Source organism: Stegodyphus dumicola, chromosome 6 (assembly GCF_044657685.1).
Source record: "Stegodyphus dumicola isolate Sdum_Otavi_A_Nest chromosome 6, ASM4465768v1".
In the NCBI taxonomy this organism is placed as follows: Eukaryota; Metazoa; Arthropoda; class Arachnida; order Araneae; family Eresidae; genus Stegodyphus; species Stegodyphus dumicola.
In genome coordinates, this window is record NC_140773.1 from 222,417,592 (window position 1) to 222,438,905 (window position 21,314).

The following is a 21,314-nucleotide window of genomic DNA, read 5'->3' on the forward strand; positions in this document are numbered from 1 at the left end:
TATTAAAATATTTCTGGCGAAGACTATTAAAACATGGACACTCAATTAAAATATGACGAACAGATAAACAAACATTACAATTAAAACACACAGGCTCATTTTCAGCTTTGAGAAGTTAGTTATGTGTGACTCTAGTGTGACCAATTCTGAGGCGAGTCAAAAGAACTTCCTCCTTACGATTTTTGGTTGATTCCCAATGCTCAATTCTAGGTTTTACATGTCTTAACTTGTTTTGAAGCTGAACATCCCAAATTTGCTGCCATTTTTTCCGGACTTTTCCCTTGATGACACAGCAGATATCTCTAAAAGGGATAAGGCGACTAGTCAGTTCAGCAACTCGTAAGGGCGATTGGCCAATAGTTCGATTGATTCCTTGGATCTTTCCCTGGCTTAGTAATAGCAATTACAACAGCTCTCCTCCATGCACTGGGAAAAATACGCTCCTTCCACACTCTATTGTAAAGAGTGAGGAGGGCAGTCAGTGACTTATAGGACAGATGTTTTAGCATTTCGTAATTCACGCCATCAAGACCCGGAGAAGACCTATGTGTCTGCAATAAAGCTCTCTTTAATTCCAGCATAGTAAATGCTCTATTGTAAGGCTCAGATTTGGACGAGTTGAATGCAATGGGATTTATTTCAGAGTGCTGCTTGATAGAGAGAAATGCAGGTGAATAGTTTCTGCTGGAAGAAACGGCAGCAAATGTCTCACCGATAGTATTCGCAATGTCTTCTATGGAGCTAATCACTCGGCCATCTTTTTCCAAAAAGGAAAGTGAGTGGTCTTTATATATTCCGCATGCTTTTCGAACTCTTTCCCAAACCCGCTTACTAGGCGTAGAGGATGTAATTGATGACACATAGGAAATCCAAAAATTCCTTTGGCTCTGCCTCCTTACTTTTCGTGCGTTTGCTTTGGCTCTTTTAAATGCAATGAGGTTTCGCAGAGTAGGATATCTACGAAAAATACCCCATGCTTTTTTCTGTTTTTTCAGTGCTTCACGACAATCGCGATTCCACCACGGTTTCGAATATTTCAGTATTTTTCCTGATGTTCTAGAAATGGAAAGCATAGCTGCCTCAATAATAGTATTTGTAACAGCTTCAACAGCATCATCGATATGCGCATCTTCTACCATTTCATCTGTGAGCTCTGCAATGGAAGAGAAGAGTTCCCAGTCTGCCCTATCGAGTATGAATCGAGGGGATCTCGACATGGGGTTTGCTCCTCTTCGTGCAAGAGATATAAAAATGGGATAGTGATCGCTGTTGTAAAGATCATTTCCCACACTAAAAGTGCAAAATGGCAGCAGAGATGATGAACAGATGGCAAGGTCGAGAGCGTGGAATGTCCTTGAAGGCTCATGGAAGTAAGTATTCTGCCCATTATTCAAGAGACAAAGGCTATGATCTTCGATCATCTGCTCAATTTGTCTTCCACGGCAATTTGTATCTTTACTACCCCAGAGCGGACTATGGCCGTTAAAATCTCCTATTATTATGAAAGGCTCAGGCAGCTGCTCTAAAAGATCATTTAAATCTTTCTGATCAATGTGCTCATTTGGAGGCAAATACAAAGAAACAAATGAAACAACAATATCAAAATTTATTTGAGTAGCGACAACTTGGAGGGATGTCGTCAAAGAAAGAACATTTGAGGGATAATCCAGTGAGGACAGGAGACCTACACCTCCACTGGCGCGTTCACCTGCAAAGTTATCCTTCCTGACGAAAGAAAACCTCCGAAGTTTTGCCTGTTGTTCTGGTTTTAGATTTGTTTCCTGTATTGCGAAGCATACAGGATGATACACATTAATTATAGATTTGATGTCTAGCAAATTTCGGTGGAAACCGCGACAGTTCCATGACACGAGGGTGGCCATTATGAATGGTTTTTGTTTTTCGTGGAAGTAGGTGCCTGGGAACTTCCAGACCCTCTTCCACTTCCATAAAGTCTGAATCCGCAGATTCAGAAATCATCTCATCAAGAGAGCTATTGCTGCGACTTCTATTTTTATTTGATGTTTTTTGTGTGGCAATTTTGGGCTTACTTTGAATAACTGTTTCTTTTTTTTGTACTATATGGGTTGCATTTTCTTTTTTCTTGTTGAATGTAGACGATTGGGTTTTATTTGGTAGGGTCTGTGTGCCTATTGAAGTTTGGGTGGCAACTGTACGAGATGATTTAACAGCACTGGCGTATGATGTATTTGGTCGAAGCTGTGTGCTCTGGACTAGTCTTCTGGCTTCGGCGTAAGAGATGTTCCTTGTAACTTTTGTAGTCTGGATTTCTTTTTCTGATTTCCACTTTGGGCACAAGCGAGAAAATGCTGGGTGGTCATCCTTGCAATTTATACACAAAGGCGCAGCGGTACAATTATCAGAATCGTGGCCAATCTGTGAGCATCGGGCGCATGTGAGGCTGCCATGACAAGACGTCTTAGAATGGCCGAAACGCTGGCATTGGAAACATCGCATAGGGTTTGGAATATAAGGTCTTACAGGAATATTTAGATATCCGGCCTTAATATTCTTAGGCAGATCAGGCGTGTTGAAGGTAAGGATCACGTGTTTCGTGTCTATCAACTTACCTTCTTTACGCATCTTGATCCGCCTTGCACCGCAGACATTTTGTTCGGATAGCTCAGAAGCGATCTCTTCTTCAGAAACATACAGAAGGTCGAATTCTGAAATTACACCCCGACAATAGTTGAGTGACTTATGTGGTGGTACAGTGACATTCGCTTGCCCAAGTTTAGTGATCTGAAGTAAAGAAGCAGACTGGGTGGCTGAGGTTGTATCAATAAGCAAGTCTCCGGAGCGGAGACGCTTTATATTTCTCGGCTCACCAATACAAGACTGGATGTATTTGTTTATTACGAAAGGAGACATCTTATGCATTTCGCCAGAAGGACTAGAGATGACTAGGAAACGGGGACTATTGTTATGATTTTTCTCATTTGTATCTGTACGTACTTTTTTTGCAGTAGACTTTTCAGAACTAGGTTGAGTGAGTGGTTTAGAAGTAGATGTTTCAGAAATAGGTTGAATGACTGGTTTAGCAGTAGATGTTTCAGAACTAGGTTGAGTGACTGGTTTAGCAGTAGACGTTTTAGAACTAGGTTGAGTGACTGGTTTAGCTGTAGACGTTTCAGAACTAGATTGAATGACTGGAGTGACTTGAGTGACTGGAGTTACCTCGAAATCTTTAATTAAGTAGATATGAGAAGAAGCCATAGTGAAAGAATAAAGATTCGGGTCCGACGGCCCCGCCCACCACGGAGCCCAACAAGGGAACACAGATTCCTGTGTTAGGGCTAGCCGGACCTATACGCAAACTGAAGCCCCACAGTCGGCTTTCCCGAAAGCAGGTACTCCCGAGAGCTTGACCCCAAGCCACTGACACAAGGACTAGTGACCAGCCGATTGACACCCGTGAGGACGACTAAGGTGCCTCCCGTTTAGCTGAAGCAGAGGCCAAAGCAGTGTGTTGGGGACAGTACCTCGCCCCTCAACTACCAGGACCCTCCTTTCCAGCGACACGGGTCTCCACGCACGGCAAACACGTGGGCAGTTTTCTCCCCACTTGAAAACTAGAAACAAGGTCTGTTCCAGCCTCTCGTGACGAGCCCCAAACTCCGTAGAGAGAAACCACAAGGGAGAAGGGAAGGGAAAAAGATCCAGCCAAGAGGAGAGGAGACGGAAAAGAGGATAGATCACTGGGGCTCCAGGATCGTGACACCCGTCTCACCAAGAAGATGATCCCCTGAAGGGCTAGGGTACCTCGGGATTGCCACACCCGTACTCACAAAAGTGAGCCCCCTGAGGGACTTTCCCTTTGTAGATCCAGCATCGGAAATTCTATTTGACATAATTGAAAGTTCCTACTGACTTTTATAAAATTGCTCTAACAGTCTGCAAAAAATAATAAGCCGGTTCCAATTCGAAGATTAAGGGAAAACACAATCTGCAACATTAACTGAAATAGATAATTAGATAATTTTAGCTTAGCTTATACCATCCGTTATACATTAAACGCGCATACGTAAACGTATTATGTGCATGCGTACACGCATTTGCACTTGCATAAAGGTATTACGCGCATGCGTCAAACACATTATGCGTTGACTCATGCGCAGAAAGTTTGTAGCTTTGAGGTCCGGATTAACGACTTTTGAATGTATAAAATACTACTTGACAGAAATACTACAATATTTACTAATATATACAGATTTCTTTAAATCATATGAAGACTTTTCTGACGTAACTTTTCTGTTACTTTTTTATGATTGATTTAAAAAAAAAAAGTTTTAATATGTTCATAAAATAATTAATGTAGTTTTGCTAAGAGAAATTTACAGATATTATTAAAAATTTTCATTTTAAAATATTAATTTTTATTAATGTATAAAGGAATATTTCATCGAAACTCGTAAGCATACAAAACTTTTGTGAGCTAGTGTATATAACTGCCTTATTAGAACCTTTGTTCATACTTTGCATAAACCGCATTTGTCATTCTTTAGAATTCCTAGGGAAAGTATGTAATAATTCTCATATTTCATACTTTGCCCAAAAACATCCGGCATTATATACAGTGCCTAAGCATTCTACAGAATGTCGGTGTTTCATACGTTGCCGATAACATATGTACTTAAAAATATTTTACCATACTAATATGCAGTGAATATTAATTACCAAAGACCATTTGTTAGTAGCACAGAACCGCCGATAACGAATCCACTTACGTCTTCTTACACAAGAATTCCAACTTTTATTAGGCCCGTAAGTAGCAGGAAAATCAGCTGCATAAGTCCATCCCTGAAAATAAATAAATAATAATAATTTCTAGCTCTGAAGAACTTATTTTCTTAAATAATTCATACCACAAAATTGCTGAGTAATGTTAGCTCTTATTGGCTCACAATCGCCTTAGTTTTCATCATATTATATAAATATAATAAAAATTCTGTAATTTTATGTCTAAAATATAATTATATATTCATTTAACATGAATATTTTAGGTAAAAAATAATAAAATTATCTCTAATCAGTATTACAATTTGAAAAAAAATTACGGTACCATTCTGTTATCAGAACCGAATTCAGAAATGTATGAAAATATGAATGTGTGTTTGTATATTATGTGTATATGTATACACACACATTCATTCGTACTTATACATATGCATGCATACATGAACATATGAACACATACATGTATACATTTCTAAACCCAGTCCTGATAACAGAACAGTACCAACTTTGTTTGCAAATCCTCCAAATAACACCATTTGCAAATACTCTAGCTGCTTGTCGTTTTATAGGAAACCAATGGTTAACTGCCAAGTTTGGCAAACGTTTACAACCAAATGATATAATAAACTAAAAATCAAAACAAACTAACGAGAACTGTGAAATCATTATCTTAGATCATAAGAAATCTACCTCTCCAGATTCAAACTGCTGACAATTTTTAATTTCAGATCAAGTAAAGATGAAGCTATTGTCTTCTTCCAAGAAAAAAGTATTTTATTCTACACGAGAATTTGTAAAAATTGACATGAAATTGACATTAAGTTATTATACCACTGTGGAAGCCATATGGTGATGCAATGAGAAAAACAAAGACCTTTACATCAATAACTGGTTCAGTTTCAAAATCAATTCTTGACAATGTTAGTTGCCATTGCCATTGCCATTTTATGACCACTTGAAAAATATATTAAATCTTTTTTTTTTTTTTTTTACGATGACCATGGGACAATAGTGATTTTTTACACATGGAAAGGTAAAAGTTACTTATTGGGTGCAAGTTGGTGGTTTCCATGCCTCTTTTTTTTTTTTTTTTTTTTTTTTTTCTTCTTCTTTTTCTTTATGAAACATTTCCAAATCATCAATATTTATTGTGAAATCAGTAAACATTATCATTATATGAGATACATTAAAAATATAAAACACTTAAATTCTTCGAAACTTTTTGCAATTTTTTCACTCAGTTCTTCTCCCAAAATACATATTGTTTTCAATTAAAAAAAAATCAGAGAATTGCGGAGACTCAGTTTTGTGCAACCTTCCACAACAGTGAATAAATATCTAGGAAATGCATTTCCTCATTGTTCCCTTTAGAAAATTTTCAGCAAAACTCTGCATTCCTGCAGAAATTTTACCACAGTTTCTTCCAATGTTGGCAAATTCAATGAGCTCATATTTTAAAACTAAGTTTAAGGCAAAAACATATAATTTGTTTATAAAAACTGATGTAACTTGAAATACAACAAAAAAGAATGCATATGAAAAGGGCGGCATTGCTTCACTAAAGGATTATTATGACAGCATGATTGCCGAAAGATTGGTTGTGTGTATTGTTGCCAGAGTTTGCCACATTTTGAAAATTTTTTCTCTTCTATTAATGTGGTTGCATTAATTAGAAATACATTAAAACTGAATTCGGTATTTTCTGATTATATAAGCATCCATTGTTTCAACATTTAACTGGCATTTTGCTGAACCATGTCCACTGGCTGTAAAAATGCAAAAAACAGTCATAGATCTCTGTTTTTTCTTTCTTGCACAATTTATCTTTCTCATAAAATGTTCCTTTTTATTTTTATTTGTGAACAGAACAATACTTATAAGCCATAAAAATAGCCAAACAAATTTCTTTGATCTGTTCATAAAGTTGCCAATGAATGAATTTTGTGGCAATGCAGATAATCAGAAAGTGGTTGCGGTTCTTCATTTTTCTTTCTTTCCCCCCCCCCTTTTAAAATATTTCTATTAAAATCCCAAAATTTTTTACATGGCACCTTTTACATGGATTTACGCATACTGGCACTTCATACTTTGCTGATAACAGACAGTGTCTCACAAAAGTGTTCGCATACTTAAAGAATTTGCAGAGAAAGCACTGTAATCTGGAACGGAATTCAAATATAAAGACCAAATTTTTTCATATCATTTCCATGTGACTTTAAATAAAACTAAAAATTTTCATTTTTACTACTGACTTATTTTCTTTTTCTAAAATTGAAAATGTAAGCATAGATAAAAAAGTGTCGCAAAAATTATCATACACCAAAACATTTTCACAAAACTTAATAAATAAAATTACTATCAACTACTTTCTTTTAATTTAAAAAATTGTTTGCCTTTATTTTTTGCTTGCTTACTTCATTATATTTTATTTAATGTGAGTAAGGAACCAATGAATTTTTATCAATTTTAATTGAAAATTCATCAATTTTTATCATAAGGATGGAAATTTAATTCGGGACATCATTAAATTAGTAAATTTACACCCTTCTATGGTGCAGTATGCGATAAAATGCTCTAAAAGTGAAAATCGGATCCAAAATAAAGTAAGAAGAGGTTGTCCAACAAAGAGGATTCAATGTAATTCAACGTGATCAGACATTTATAGTTAGAAAATCTGCGAAAACCCATGCTTGAATGTTGTAAAAATTTCTACAGGAGCTATGGAAAAATTTTCTACTTCAGATCCATTTAAAGCTGTTCAACGAGTACTCAGATCAGCTGGATTGCATGGGTGCTCTGATAAAAGAAAATTTTTTGGAAGTGCAAAAAATAAAGCTTAGGCTTTTCTTCTCAAAATCAATGGTAAATAAGCCCGAAGTGGTAAATAAGCCGAATCATGTGTAAGTGGTAAATAAGCCGAATCATGAAATCAATGGTAAATAAGCCGAATCATGTGTCTTAATTGTAGATGAAAGCAAATGTAACATTTTTGATTCATATGGATGTATAATTGTATGAAGGAAAAAAAAAACCAGGAGTTTAATCCCTAAACCTTGGTTGATACAGGAAAGCATGTCGGTGGAGGTGTTCTTGTGTGAGGGTGCATGTCAGCATCAGTATTAAATAATTTAATATTTATTGATAGCACAATGAACCACGCTCATTATTTAAATATTTAAAAATATCCGTCCAAAATTTAGATACTGGAAACAATTTTATTTTTTATCAGGATAATGATTCTAAGCACACTGCCCTCAACGTTCTCCTTTTGGGTGTTTATAATTGTCCACAAGTACTAAGAAGACCACCTCAGACACCATATTTAAACCCAACAGAACACATATGGACAGAATTAGAGTACAAAGACACAACATTAAAACAAAAACTGAACTAAAAACAGTAATGATGGAAGAATGGAGGAACATTGATGCAGATATTACCAAAACAAAAACTGATGAACTCTATGCCCAGATGTTTGAAAGCTGTCATAAATACTGCAGGATATACTACAAAATACTAACTGAGGCAACTACTACAATACTGACCAATATGTGCAGATTTCTTTAAAGCATATGAAGACTTCTGTGAGGTTACTTTTTTTTTATTGATTTTCCAAAAAAAGTTTTAATATGTTCATAATATAATTAACGTAGTTTTGCTAAAAAAATGTATAAATATTATTAAAAAATTTTCATTCTAAAATATTAATTTTTATTAATGAATAAAGCAATATTTCATTCACACTCGTAAGTGTACAAATGCTTTTGTTAGCTACTGTATTATTAGAAACAACATTTCAGCTTTGAAATATCTCTAATCAGCAGGTTGATATAATTCATCAAACTAAAGTTTCTCCATATTATTAATATTTCCAATATCCAAAGCAGAATCAAACACAAACTTAAGCTTAGATAAAAAAACTGTACAGTCTAAATTTAGGGAGCGAATCATATCTTTCAATTTTAATCTCACAGTCAAAATTATTTGACAATAATGATAAAATTGAAAAATGTAACTTTATTAAAATTGTTCTATCAACTTGAAAAAATATTACAATCAAAAAAGAAATAAATAAAATGAAGACAGATAGATAATCACACTCCTTTTTTAGAGTATGCTTTTATTTAAACAGCAGTTGTGTACATAAATTATAAATATTTCTTGAGATTCCACTTGTTTAAATTTCTTTTTGGCAATTCACAACATTTGGTTTTGCTTTTGGTTTTGAATTTTACTTTTACCCTTGCTTACATGGATGATGAAACATGAATTGAATAATTGAAGAGTTAGGTTTGGAGGCAACTTTCCCTTAATAAGTCTGTCTTCTGCCTACTTGGCAATTATTCACTTATGCATTTTTATAAATTTTTTAGGATTAAAAATTTTTTTAGAATTGTATATTTATTCATGGATTTTGATATTTTCACTTCATTTACATATGCTCTCAGAATTTAAATGATATTGTAGATTAGTTTGCAGCAATAATTAATCATTTATTTGTTTGCAATTAAATTTCATTAACTTTAAATTTGCTTTTTATGAATAGAGAATGTTTGTTAAATTTATATGTAAATAAATGCATATCAATTATATTACTCAGTTTCATTCTTGATTTAATAATATATAAACACCATGAAAAACAAATAAATACCTCAGGTTCCAAAGGTTGACCCTCCAGATTATCTTCCACATACCAGTCTCCTTCCCATTCCCAACTCTTTGAAGGAAGGTGGAAATTTTCTTTTGGCAATGAAGCTAAGCCATCCATATTACTCCACTGTGGACGATCAGTGGGCAATAACATACAGCAAAATCCATGAATAGGATTCCATCTCTTAAAAAAGAATAATAAAATTAAAAATTAATGTCACATGGCTAAAAATATATATTATCAAATAATTAATAATTTAGTTGTTATCTAATAATTAGTCCAAAGGACATTAGCCCAGAAGGGCTATTAATTTTGTTTTAGCACTTTGTGTTGAAAACTAAAAGGCTGACCTTTCAAACTGTTGCCACCAAACATTATTACCTTATATTGTCCTTAAAAAAATTAAATAGTAATGAAGAATCTGCATAAATGTATGTACATATGTATGTCCATTGTAAGAAAACAGCAGTATACCTAGAGCCATCAAATTTTTAATAACGTAATCCTCCACTCGAATAAGGGTATCTGGAAGCCCAAATATGGAATCTGGAATTTGTTTTATTACCTGTTTTAAATTTTGTAAAATTTTAACGAATTTTTGATTAACAAACTAAACAATTTAAAAGCAAGCAAGGGTGACACTGTACAAAAAAAAAAAAAATCTCAGCGTGTGATTGGAAATTCTAAAGATATGCTCTTTTTAAATTATTTTGTGATTTTGTTGTAAGATTGAATCTTATGGTAGAGTAAGGTGAAAAGTTTTCGGCCTGACAACGAAAGACTGTGACTTTCAGTTTTAAAAATGGTTTTATTCTTCTACATAATCTCCCTTGATTTCAACACACTTGGTCCAGCATTTCACTAACATCAGTATTCCTTCCCGGAAGTGACAGTCTGGAAGGTTGTGAAAATGTTCATCTATGACCCTCTCAACTTCTTCACTGGATGCGAAGCGCTTCGCAGGAACAAATTTCTTCAAATTTGGGAATAGATGGAAATCTGAGGGTACCAAATCAGGAGAACAGGGAGGGAGGCTGAGCAATCTGCACCCCTAATCCCATAGTTTTCCCATTGTTAACACACTCTTGTATACAGGTGCTTTGTCCTGATGAAGGATGATTTTTCTCTTCTTCAAGTCAGGCCTCTTCTTGTGAATTTTGGCATACAGCTGGTAAAGAAGGATTCACCTGTAACTGTTCTGCCCTTTGCAAGGTAATCAATTAACAGGATCCGTTTTGCATCCCAAAACACACTGACCATGACCTTTCTGGCAGATGCAATTGACTTTCCTTTCTTTGATGCTGAACCACTGGCTTCCACCCACTGCCTGGACTGCTGTTTCGTTTCTGGCAGGTAGTGGTGGACCCATGTCTCATCCATACTGACAAATTGCTGCACGAAATCGATCGGACCACTGCTGAATCCATCCAAAGATTGCTGCGAAAATCGTTTGAGCATTTGCTTTTCATTGGCATTCACCAAAAGCTGCACCCATTTTGTGCAGAGTTTTCACACCCCTAATTCTTTGTGCAAGACGTTTTGCACACTTCTGATATCTCGATAACTTCAGCTATCTCACTCACCTTCACTCTCTTATTGAACATGATAACATGCATTTTTTCGATAGTTTTACGAACTAATGACGTGCACTCAGGCCCTTTGGCCTCAGTTAAAAAAAAAAAAAGGCTCTTTGGGCATAATATAAAATCTGAAAACTTTCAGATTTTTTTAATTCATGAAAACTTTATTTAATTTTTATTAGTATTATAATATTAATAAAATATGAAAAACCAGTTGTAGAAGAAGCTATATTACAAAAATTAAACTTCATTCCTAATTTCTGGATGAAAAGATCTTAATACAGTTCACAGCAAGAAGAGACTTGATCTCAGCTGTTACAAATTGGAGTTCATTTTACTGCAGGGAGAGACAAAAGAACTTAACCGACATCGTAAATGAGTAAATTCAGTTATGATAGAACATGTACCTTTTGTCCCAGTTTACCCAGAGATCCATAATTGCCTGATACCAAGTAATTTAGGCATGGCCAAGAACTTTCTTGCGGTGCACTGACTATAATTAATAAATAATGGATAATAAATGTTTTGGGGTTTTACTTCTTCAATTATCATTTAAAGATACTTCATACATAACAATAATTTATTCAAATATGGCATGATGCTAATAAAAAGTATGTTCATCCAAAGTAAAAAATTGTGCAGAATGTATGTATAATTATGTAAAATATCAATTTATAATATCAATCAAGTGCAGAATCAATGCAAAATCTAATTCCCTTTAAATGCAAAATATTCTTAATTTTTTAAAATATTTTTTGGATATCAATGCACTTAATACTCACTAACAGACACTTAAAACTTCAAGTGTTTTACTATAATGCTGTAATTAGCATATACATTTATGCAATTAAAGCAATGCCACTACATTTAAAAAGATTGTGTATCTTTTCATTAAAAATTTTGTAATCAAAATTAAAAAGAGCAGGGTGAAATTTAATACTTTGATAATATTGGATATTTTGAGAGCAAAGCAGAAAATCTAGGAAAATTAAATATTTAAAATAAATTGATATAATGGAAATTGTCACCATTCCAAAACTTTACATTATTACATTCTATATTTTGTTCAATAACATATAGTAATGGCATTATTTTCCTTTAAAATAAATTCTGCTTCATAATCATTTCATGAGGAAATCCAGATATTAATTTTAAAAATAAACTGATGATACTTTCTGATTACCTCACTCTTACTCAAGTCTTGAAAAAGTAAACATGTTGCTAAAATAGTTATGTAGCAACCTATGACGTTGCTAAAAAGTAATTATGTGGACACTTAGGCATATAGTATACAGCACATGCTTATTTTGGCCAGTACACAATGCAAGTTTAATTGATGCAAAATTTATAAAATGCTTTGATTTTTCCAAAATCAAAAACATATCATTGTGTACATGGGAAGAAAAACTGGTTGATCTTTACATTATGGTAACTTGGCGTTTTTTTGGCGAAAATTTGGCGACCAACTCTCCTACAGCAACCCTCTATTTTTTTTTCCCGCCACCATTTTGTCTTCACGAAGTAAAGACATGTTTCTTTTCTTTTTATCTACTGAACACTTCTTCCAACAATGTACTAGCCGAATTACACTTATGCTAGAAATTTTATCAAACAAAACTGCTTAATCATGACAAATATTCACTGCAAAATTGGGAAAAAGTGCACAATACCATACTCCTTACGCGTTTTTCAAAATAACACATACACATAAACCATGTACACGCCAACTTATTTTTACTTAAAAAAACATCCCAGAATTGCACAAAAATGGCATTGCGCACACTCTTCACTATATCCATGTACACTGCTTTTTTCTCATAAATTAGAAAAATTTCACGAAAATACATGACAATTTTCTCAATCTTTAAACCCGGTAAAAAGAACATATATGTCAGATATTTATATTATTTCCATGCACGTTTACTTCAACTAAAACGTATACCAAATTCCTACAAACATAAAATTTACAAAATAACTATCATTTAATTAAAATATAATTAAATTCAAAAACACTACTTAAAATATAAATGAGCACATACATTAAATTAATACATACATAAATACCCATTTCGAATTCACTTTAGTTACGGCCATGGGATCCAAAAATTCACGAACACTGTTTCACACAACACAGAATAAAGCCAAATACAAAATTTCCAGATTTTTTCCCGATTTCCCCCCTTTTCCGATTAAAGAACCGTAATTCGTCCATTAATATCACATGACATATCCCATGATCTCTCATTTCCCTCACACAAAATAATGCGTAATCGGAACTGAGTACTGCTGACATTATTTCCAAAGTGCCAGGTAGTAACCTTTATCGCCTCCAAAATGTCGCCAAACTACCAGTTACCATATTGTAAAGATCAACCGAAAAACTGCCCAAGAAAAAAAAAATTTTTTTGAAAGAGGCAAGTGTTTTATTACCAATTTTTTCTGTTTTATTATCTGTATATGTGTGTTATCTGTATTATTCTTCTATTTTGTTAATCTATTGATTTTTAGAATGCTGCCACTTTATAAATGGCTGTTGCCTTTCACACATTAGCTTGGAAACAATTAGCAAAGAGTTCATGAATGCTCTCCAAAGTTGCCAACAAGTTTGCAGCTTTTCAGTGGAGATGCGGATAATCAGAAAGTACCAAACTGATCTCTGACTGAAGAACATTTTAGTGGCCTCTCTGATTTCCATGTGTATGTAGATATAGACTTGTGCAAATTATTATAAATTTCTGAAAAATTTGCTGCTTATGCTATGATTAAGAGTAATTTAATATACATTAACTATATTTAAAAATACCATTTAACTCACATAACCCCTTCTTTTATTAATTTCAGCATGTGGAAATCAAGAAGGGAAAATTATGCAATTTCAGGGTACCAGTTTGTGGTATTCATGATACGTAACACACAGAATATTACTGACAAAATCACTTTGATTGATACATGAAATTATGCCCATATAGTTTAAAAAAAAAAAAAAAAAAAAAAAAAAAAAGACTGTAAAATGTACCTCATTTTCGAAGGTGATAACACGACACCGAATAGGAATATCCTTTGTAGGCACATAAATATAAATTTGGTGATCTCCTCCTATAGCCCAAGTGAAAAATTCATGAGCCGAGATCCTTTTAATATCAATACCATTGGTTTCAACCTCATGCCAATTATCTTCAGCGGTAGACAGCACATATATTTTACCAAGAGTATTCACTGCCCAAAGATTAGACATGGCAAAAAAAAAAAAAAAAAAAATCTCATGCGTCTACGAAATAAATTTTTAAACAGCAAAAAAACGCATGATCATATGTAAACTAAAAAATTAATACCCTTTATAACCTCTTATCGAACAGCCAAACTCTAAAATCAAGGCTACCATACAAATTCACTCATTATACTCTTCAACGAAAATTTATAACATAAAATTCACGTTATCCACATTATATTCATAGCTGTTTAGTTTCACATAGCGCGATTTCATCTAACATATGTAATAATATGAAACACATAATAACATCGTCAAGATTACACAAAAAGGGAGCCTGCCAAACACCCGAAATGAAAACAAAACAGACATCAGTTCCTGACTCCTTGATTAATGAATTAAAGTAATGCTTTTCTCAGTAAGGATTAAATATCTTTTGAATATTATGTAATTATTTAAATTAAATGTCTTACTAATAAAAAAAAGGTAATGAATGATTTACTTTTCTGACAATCAATTATGATCATGAAAAAGATCACAAATGCAAATAAATAGTCCCAATAATTTAATTAATGAGGTAAAAATTAATGAAAATAATAATTAGTGAATATATAAATTTTAAGAGTCTCTCTAATTTTTAGGTAAATTCATAACATAGCGCATAACACTCTTTCATTTTTAAATTTGTTGAAGAAGACAACCGGCAGAATATGCAGTAACGTTTATGGTTTCAGTTTTGATAGTCGTCTTGTATTTACCTTCTGTCGTTTTTCTAGTCCGCATCTTTTTTTCTTTTATGCATTACTGTGTTTGGTATGCTGCTTTCTTTTCCTTAAAATTCTGTGCAAAGATTGGTGCTATTATATTTCTTAAAGCGATTTAGCGTATAATTACGTTTTATATAATATATAATATATACTCTGTGGGATTAATACCGGTATTTTTTTAAGGTAATGGAATTTCAGCCACCTAATTTAAAAAATTGAATGCTAATGAACTCAAACAGGAAATCTAATTCTATTCAATAACTGATTTTGCAACATTCATAATGAGCTCATTTAACTGCAGTTCGTCTGATTTTCGAAAGTAAGTACTTACATTTTACGATTTCTATTACAGTCGATGCTGCGCAATTTATGTAAATATTTGGGCAATACTATTAAGTATCCTAGTAATGCAACAAATTCCTAACATAAGTTTTTTTTTTTTTTTTTTTTTTTTTTTTTTTTAGATTTTTCGGTGAGGCAGAAGAATGAAATTTATCTATTTACTTCTCACATTTCCTAGCTGTTATATTTTATTCTCATTTTTTATGTGCACCAAAAATAAAAGTAATTCAAAGAATTTCTTTTATTTGCACCAAAAATAAAAGAACTTTACCAGTTTTTTTCTCGCTTAGATAATTCAAAACTTTAAAAGATGTTTGTGAGTTTGAAGCATACTTCAATAAATCACAGTAGGATTGTATATCATCAGAAAAGGCCCTACTATTATTTACAAAAGGAATAAGCGAGAAATAAATTTTAAAATAGCTTCTTCACTGGTGAAGAGATTTTCAATCCTATGAAAAGAATAGGAGAATTAAATGTGATGATAAATTAACCAAATGCCTTATTTATACTACAAATGGATGAGAGATAAAATAGAAAGCTATTTAATTGTTAAAGTGTTTTTAATTCATTAATTTTTATGTAAGAAAAATGTATTATAAAATGCTTTCAAATGTTATTTGAAACAACATTACATGAAGATGAAGCCATCATATTTGTAAGATAAAGATAGTTAAAATTTGTATTTTTAGATATCATATGAAAACTCTAATTCTAAAAAATCTAATTCATCAATCAATCAGTCATCTGAACTCATTATTTTAGAAGGGGGGAAAAAAGGTGTTTTGAATTGCCATATTAAAAGCAATAATATTTTTAAAACATAAAATATTTGCGTTTAAAAAAAATATTTGATAGTTATACAGTTGCATTTCAGATGGCACCATTTTCCCCATGAACAATGAAATGAATGTTATGTATGAATTGGGAAATATTTATGAACACAATATATAATTTATTGTGGTTCACAGAATTAGAATTCTGTGAATTTCAGTCAAGAATCTAATTAACTTGTTTTAATTCTTAAAGCAATGAACTGAAAGCTACTTTATTTTTTATTACAGGTTGGTTCATTTTGATCTGAAAGGTGCTCCTCCAGTTGTATCATATTATGAGCAGGTAGAGATTTGTTATCTTGATCAGTTAGCATTTTGTGATGACCTGTTAAAATATTTTAATGACTTTCAGTTTGTGTTTGAATTCATTTTACTTTTGACTAATAAATGTACAGCTTCCAAAAAATAAATTTTTGATAAAAATACATAAAAGTTTAAAAAATAAGTAATTTTGATAGAATTTTTGAAAAATAGTGAGAGAAAAAATTTTGTGAAGAATGTAATTATAAAAATAGTTTTACAAAAAATAAAAAGTGAATTTCAAAAGTACATAAATAGTTTAATTTTAGTATTAACTTTTAATTAGCATTTTAGGATTAATTATTGTTTTGCTTGAAAAGTTTAAAACTGATATTGCTATTTGAAATACACAAACTGCCGTTTGTTAAAATTAACTGTGTAATAAATTCAAATATGTTTGAAATAGAAGAGATTTTTAATAAACAGTATAAACAGTGGTTGCTGTATTTATTTATTTATTTATTTTTATTTTTGTACTGTTATAATTCTCATCCATATTTACTTAGGCCCACCAGTGGCTAAGTGGTAAAGTCTCTGAACACTGGTAGTTAGGTCCGAGGTTCGAATCCCGCAAGTGGGCTGGCTGCATGGGTGTTTTCATTTTTTTTTTCCATGTGTAACATGTATATGAGCCAGTTTCCCTTTGAAAGTCCTCCACGAAGGCATACCATCCCTAGGGCAGATAGCCCTTGAGGCTTTGTTGTAATCTCATAAAACCAAACCATATTTACTTGTTTTTTTTTCCTTTAGGCAGAATGTTTTCTACTTTGTAAATTTATAATTTTGTTACTGATTGCCAGTGGAATATGTGATGATATGTTAGCAAAAACTTAAGGTAAAAAGCCGTGTACTAGTCAAAGAATGAAGGTCTTTGATCAGAGAGGAAAATTAGACTGATGTAATTGGTCTGTGTTTTTACAATTTTTGAAATTGAATATATTGAATTTGGAGAGAGATAAAGAGTTTCTAGTTTATTTATATTTCTGATTATTTGATATAACTAACTATTGACTATAAATAGTTTGACTGTCTATTTTACTATAACTCTTTGATCTGTATACCTGAATTTCTCTGATAAGGCTAACTCTGCATTTTGTAAGTGGATCTCTGGTAATTTTCCATCTAAGTGACTTTTTGATTTTTACCTTATCAAGGATGTAGACAGGTAAGAGAATTTGGGTTATTATGAGAAACTGAAGTGATGAATTTAGTGATTGCAGTTTGAATTTTTGTACTGAGTGCTATTTATGTCTATTTAGTGTAATATGCCAATGTATTGCCATTTGATTTTATTTCTTAATATCTTTAATGGAAAGTAGAGTCTATAGAAATTGAATTTCTCTTGATAGTAATCACGAGGGACTTCTTTGATTATTTCATGGAAAAGAATCTGATTTGCATGCTTGAGTGTAAGGATGTCAAAAATATAAAAACATACCAGTTCCATTATAATGATATTTCTTTGAGAATTTAGGACTAAGAATTCTGAGGTCTTTGTTAAATGCAAAGTTATCAAGAAGTCCACCAGTGTATTGTTATATCTTGTGTTCAATGTAGGCTGTTCGGCATTAAAATCTCCTGCAATTATTGTAGCAAAGTTTAAGCTGGTCAGAGTTTGCAGATCTTGCCATCTCAAACTATTACCTGATGAATTATAAAATGAGCATAAGTTATGGTGGTTATATATGAACATGGTTATAAGCTATGATAAAAAGGTGTTCATCTCTAGTTGCACTGTAAATGATTGCAGAAGTAGTCTAAATAAGTACAGTAGGTGAGATGATTTTTTTTCCTATCGATATGTTTAACCCATAAAAGCATCATATTTTTTATGTTAAATGACATCGTTGGTGACTTTTGTTTCCTTCCTTTTGGCCCATTACTATTGAAATAACAAGTTTTGATGTTAATAGTCCCAGTCATGTTAATCATATGATGATTTGCATTAAAATGCATTATCAAGATTTGAAAAATAAGATGCTTATGCCTATTGCATCTTATTGCTTGTTATTGCCTATTGCATCCTAACTGCTTATCTTATTTATAAATGACTTTGAATACTTTGAAGCATTAAAAGAATGCTTTGGCTTTTGTTTTATCTCTTTTACATATGAAAGTTTCATGGAATCTAGTGCATTTGAGACATATTTCTTTATTAAAAATAAATGTTGCAGATGTGCCTGTAGCTTTTACATTTATGGCACTGATTTGGGCTCGATTTTCATATGTTGTACATGGACATCTAGGTCTCATAGATACTATATATTTTCTTTCCATTCTTACATATTTTTTTCTATCGATATGTTTCGCTTCAGTGAGGAAACGTGAAAACAGAATCGTAATACCACCTTTATGTTTTTGAAATTGCTTAAAATTGATGACTAAGATATTGAGTTCTATCAGATCTGCTTTTATACTATCAATACAGTCAAAAGTCATTAATTCGGACACCCATAATCCGGAATGATCTATAATCCGCACCTTTACGATCTATAATGCGTAAGACCTTTACGGCTGCGAATATGCATGTGCGCGTGCGCAAAATACGTTTACCAATGCGCGTTTAATGTATAACGGACGGTATAAGATAAGCTTAAATTATCTAATTCAGTTAATGTTGCAGATTGCGTTGTTCCTTAATCTTCGAATTGGATTCGGCTTATTATTTTTTGCAGACTGTTAGAGCAATTTTATAAAAGTAAGCTTGAACTTTCAAATAGAATTTCTGATATATATTTACTAATAGGTAAAGGATCTACAAAGCGAAAGTATGTTTCGAAGTCCATTAAACAAAAAGTAGAATTGCTGCAAAAAATGGATAAAGGCATATCCTTCGTTTATCTAAACTTTAACGTTTGTTTATCTAAACTTTGTTTATCTTTAGCATCGCGGTGCACAATGAATTGGAAGTTGATCTGTCAGCACTATCCTTATCTTCAGGACAGATGTTTTTATTTTATTTGGCTTATTACTCCATCTTTGATACGATTTAAATCAAATTCCTCGTCATTATAATTCGCTTCCAATGGCGAAGAAAGTAACAGAGGTTATTGAAAACGAAAAAATTTCGATTGACAAATTAGTCGGTATTCTCGACACAGCAATTATAGGACTTGAACAGTGGAACTTTGTAACTGAAGAAGAAATTATGTCTGTTTATAGAATTAAAGCTAATGTATTATCAAATAAATAACGAAGCAACTTAAACAATTTAAATTGAAAGAAATGTTTAATAAAGTAAACAAATAAATATTAAGCTTTTTTTTTTGTTGTTGTTTTTGTAAATTTTGATACCCTTTAGATCATAATTGTTCTTTATTTCATAAATTATGGTTTCATATTTTTAACTTTATAATTTCTGCATGCCATCTTACCAGATTTAAACTGATGATCTATAATCCGGAAAAATCATCAATCTGGAATCGCCGAAGTCTCGACGAGTCCGGATTAACGACTTTTGACTGTATTATAATTTCCATGAGATTAATACTATAATTTCTATAATATCAATATTATAATTTTTCTATAGTTTCTTTACAACTCATATAATCACATGCCTGTAGCTACGGTTTAATTTCAGAAGAGGGAGAGGCTGTGACTTTTATCTAAAAATAATGTTTCTGTAACTGTATTTGATACTATTTAATTTTCATGGCCCCCAGTATCAAAGTGATACCAAGATTATTGCCAGGTTTAAACTACTTGCATATAGGTTGTGGCTTCCATATCTCCATGATGGCTTTCAATATGCCATCAAAAGGTCTATTTTTCCCAAAGAATTTCCACCACGTGAATTCGGAAAGATATGTCTCTAGATGATGTCAAGCTGTTCCCCCTTTTTCTTTTGTTTCACCATTCAACAGAACTCACAATCTTTCCAATTTGAGGTGTGAGCACCCATTGTTGAATCAAGAAAATTAAATGGCTGAGCCTTTTCAAACTCATCTGTTTTATAGTGATCAGGTGTGCATTGTTTGATCCGACTCCTGTATTTTAATGAAGCTGCATGGAGTGGTACTATTAAGTATAAAAATATAATTTATTCCACCTACAGAAACAAAATTTGTGCCTGGAGCAATGTAGCAAACTTTCTCTCCCAGAAGAGCCATAAAAAGACTCTGAAGATAGAGAGATGTTGTGGTATAAAAACACACATGGGGTGTGTGCCTCTTGTTAATTAGCTGATGCAATGCATTTCTCATTTGCATGCATGAAATGCTACGATAGGTTCACCAACAATGTGAATATATTATTGAGACTTCCATTATGTGGTCTACAATTATTGATATCAGTGCTTCCCAATTTTGAACTTAATCAAGAAAGCACTCGCCACTCTTTCGGCATAACCTGCGCAAGTATCCACGGTTGTGAAAGTGCCCTGCCAGAATTTTTTTTTCATCACATGACAAATTCTCGTGAGTTTCAACATTTTTTCCAGAGCTACCTATTCATCCTTTAGGTTGTCAAAGTAAATCTAGTGAACAAACCTCTCTCATAAAACTGTTTTAGTCAATCGTGATATTTTGACAGATGTTGAGCTGTTTATTGCACTACTTAAGCAATGTTAATTCCTTTGCTCAACAGTAGAGGAAATGAAGTTCTGTTAGGAATGGTATTCTGGAACCAGTTGTCTGATTGAATGCTTTTTTTTTTTTTTTGGTTTATAATGTCTCTCATTGCCCTTCCACATACTTTCATTTACACATAGTTTAATTTTGTCACTGTTTGCTCATATTCAGCTGTAAGGTAATTGTATATCTTTTTCTTTGTAAAACAGGACAGCATCTTCCTTACTCCTCAATAAATTAAAAATTGTGAAAGTTTTTATACAATGCTTAAACTGAAAAATGTTTATTGTGTTATCATCTCACT

General features: G+C 32.6%; 2 protein-coding genes across 3 annotated transcripts in view; one reads left to right on the forward strand and one right to left on the reverse strand.

Moving 5' to 3' along the window:
- Positions 1-14,550, reverse strand: part of Pex23 (tectonin beta-propeller repeat-containing peroxin 23) — a 92,751-nt gene extending 78,201 nt beyond the window's left edge. Inside the window, exons 1-3 of the mRNA XM_035355345.2 lie at positions 14,006-14,550; positions 9,410-9,592; positions 4,699-4,821 (exon numbers count right to left, since the gene is read on the reverse strand). Of these exons, the coding sequence (XP_035211236.2) occupies positions 4,699-4,821; positions 9,410-9,592; positions 14,006-14,224 (525 nt within the window). The 5' untranslated portion in view covers positions 14,225-14,550. The remainder of the gene's footprint in view (positions 1-4,698; positions 4,822-9,409; positions 9,593-14,005) is intronic.
- A 344-nt stretch (positions 14,551-14,894) lies between these two features.
- Positions 14,895-21,314, forward strand: part of LOC118185483 (hexosaminidase D-like) — a 53,423-nt gene continuing 47,003 nt past the window's right edge. For both annotated transcript variants that reach the window (XM_035355343.2, XM_085819575.1), the window contains exons 1-3: positions 14,895-15,010; positions 15,148-15,283; positions 16,371-16,425. In XM_035355343.2, the coding sequence (XP_035211234.1) occupies positions 15,246-15,283; positions 16,371-16,425 (93 nt within the window). In that variant the 5' untranslated portion in view covers positions 14,895-15,010; positions 15,148-15,245. The remainder of the gene's footprint in view (positions 15,011-15,147; positions 15,284-16,370; positions 16,426-21,314) is intronic.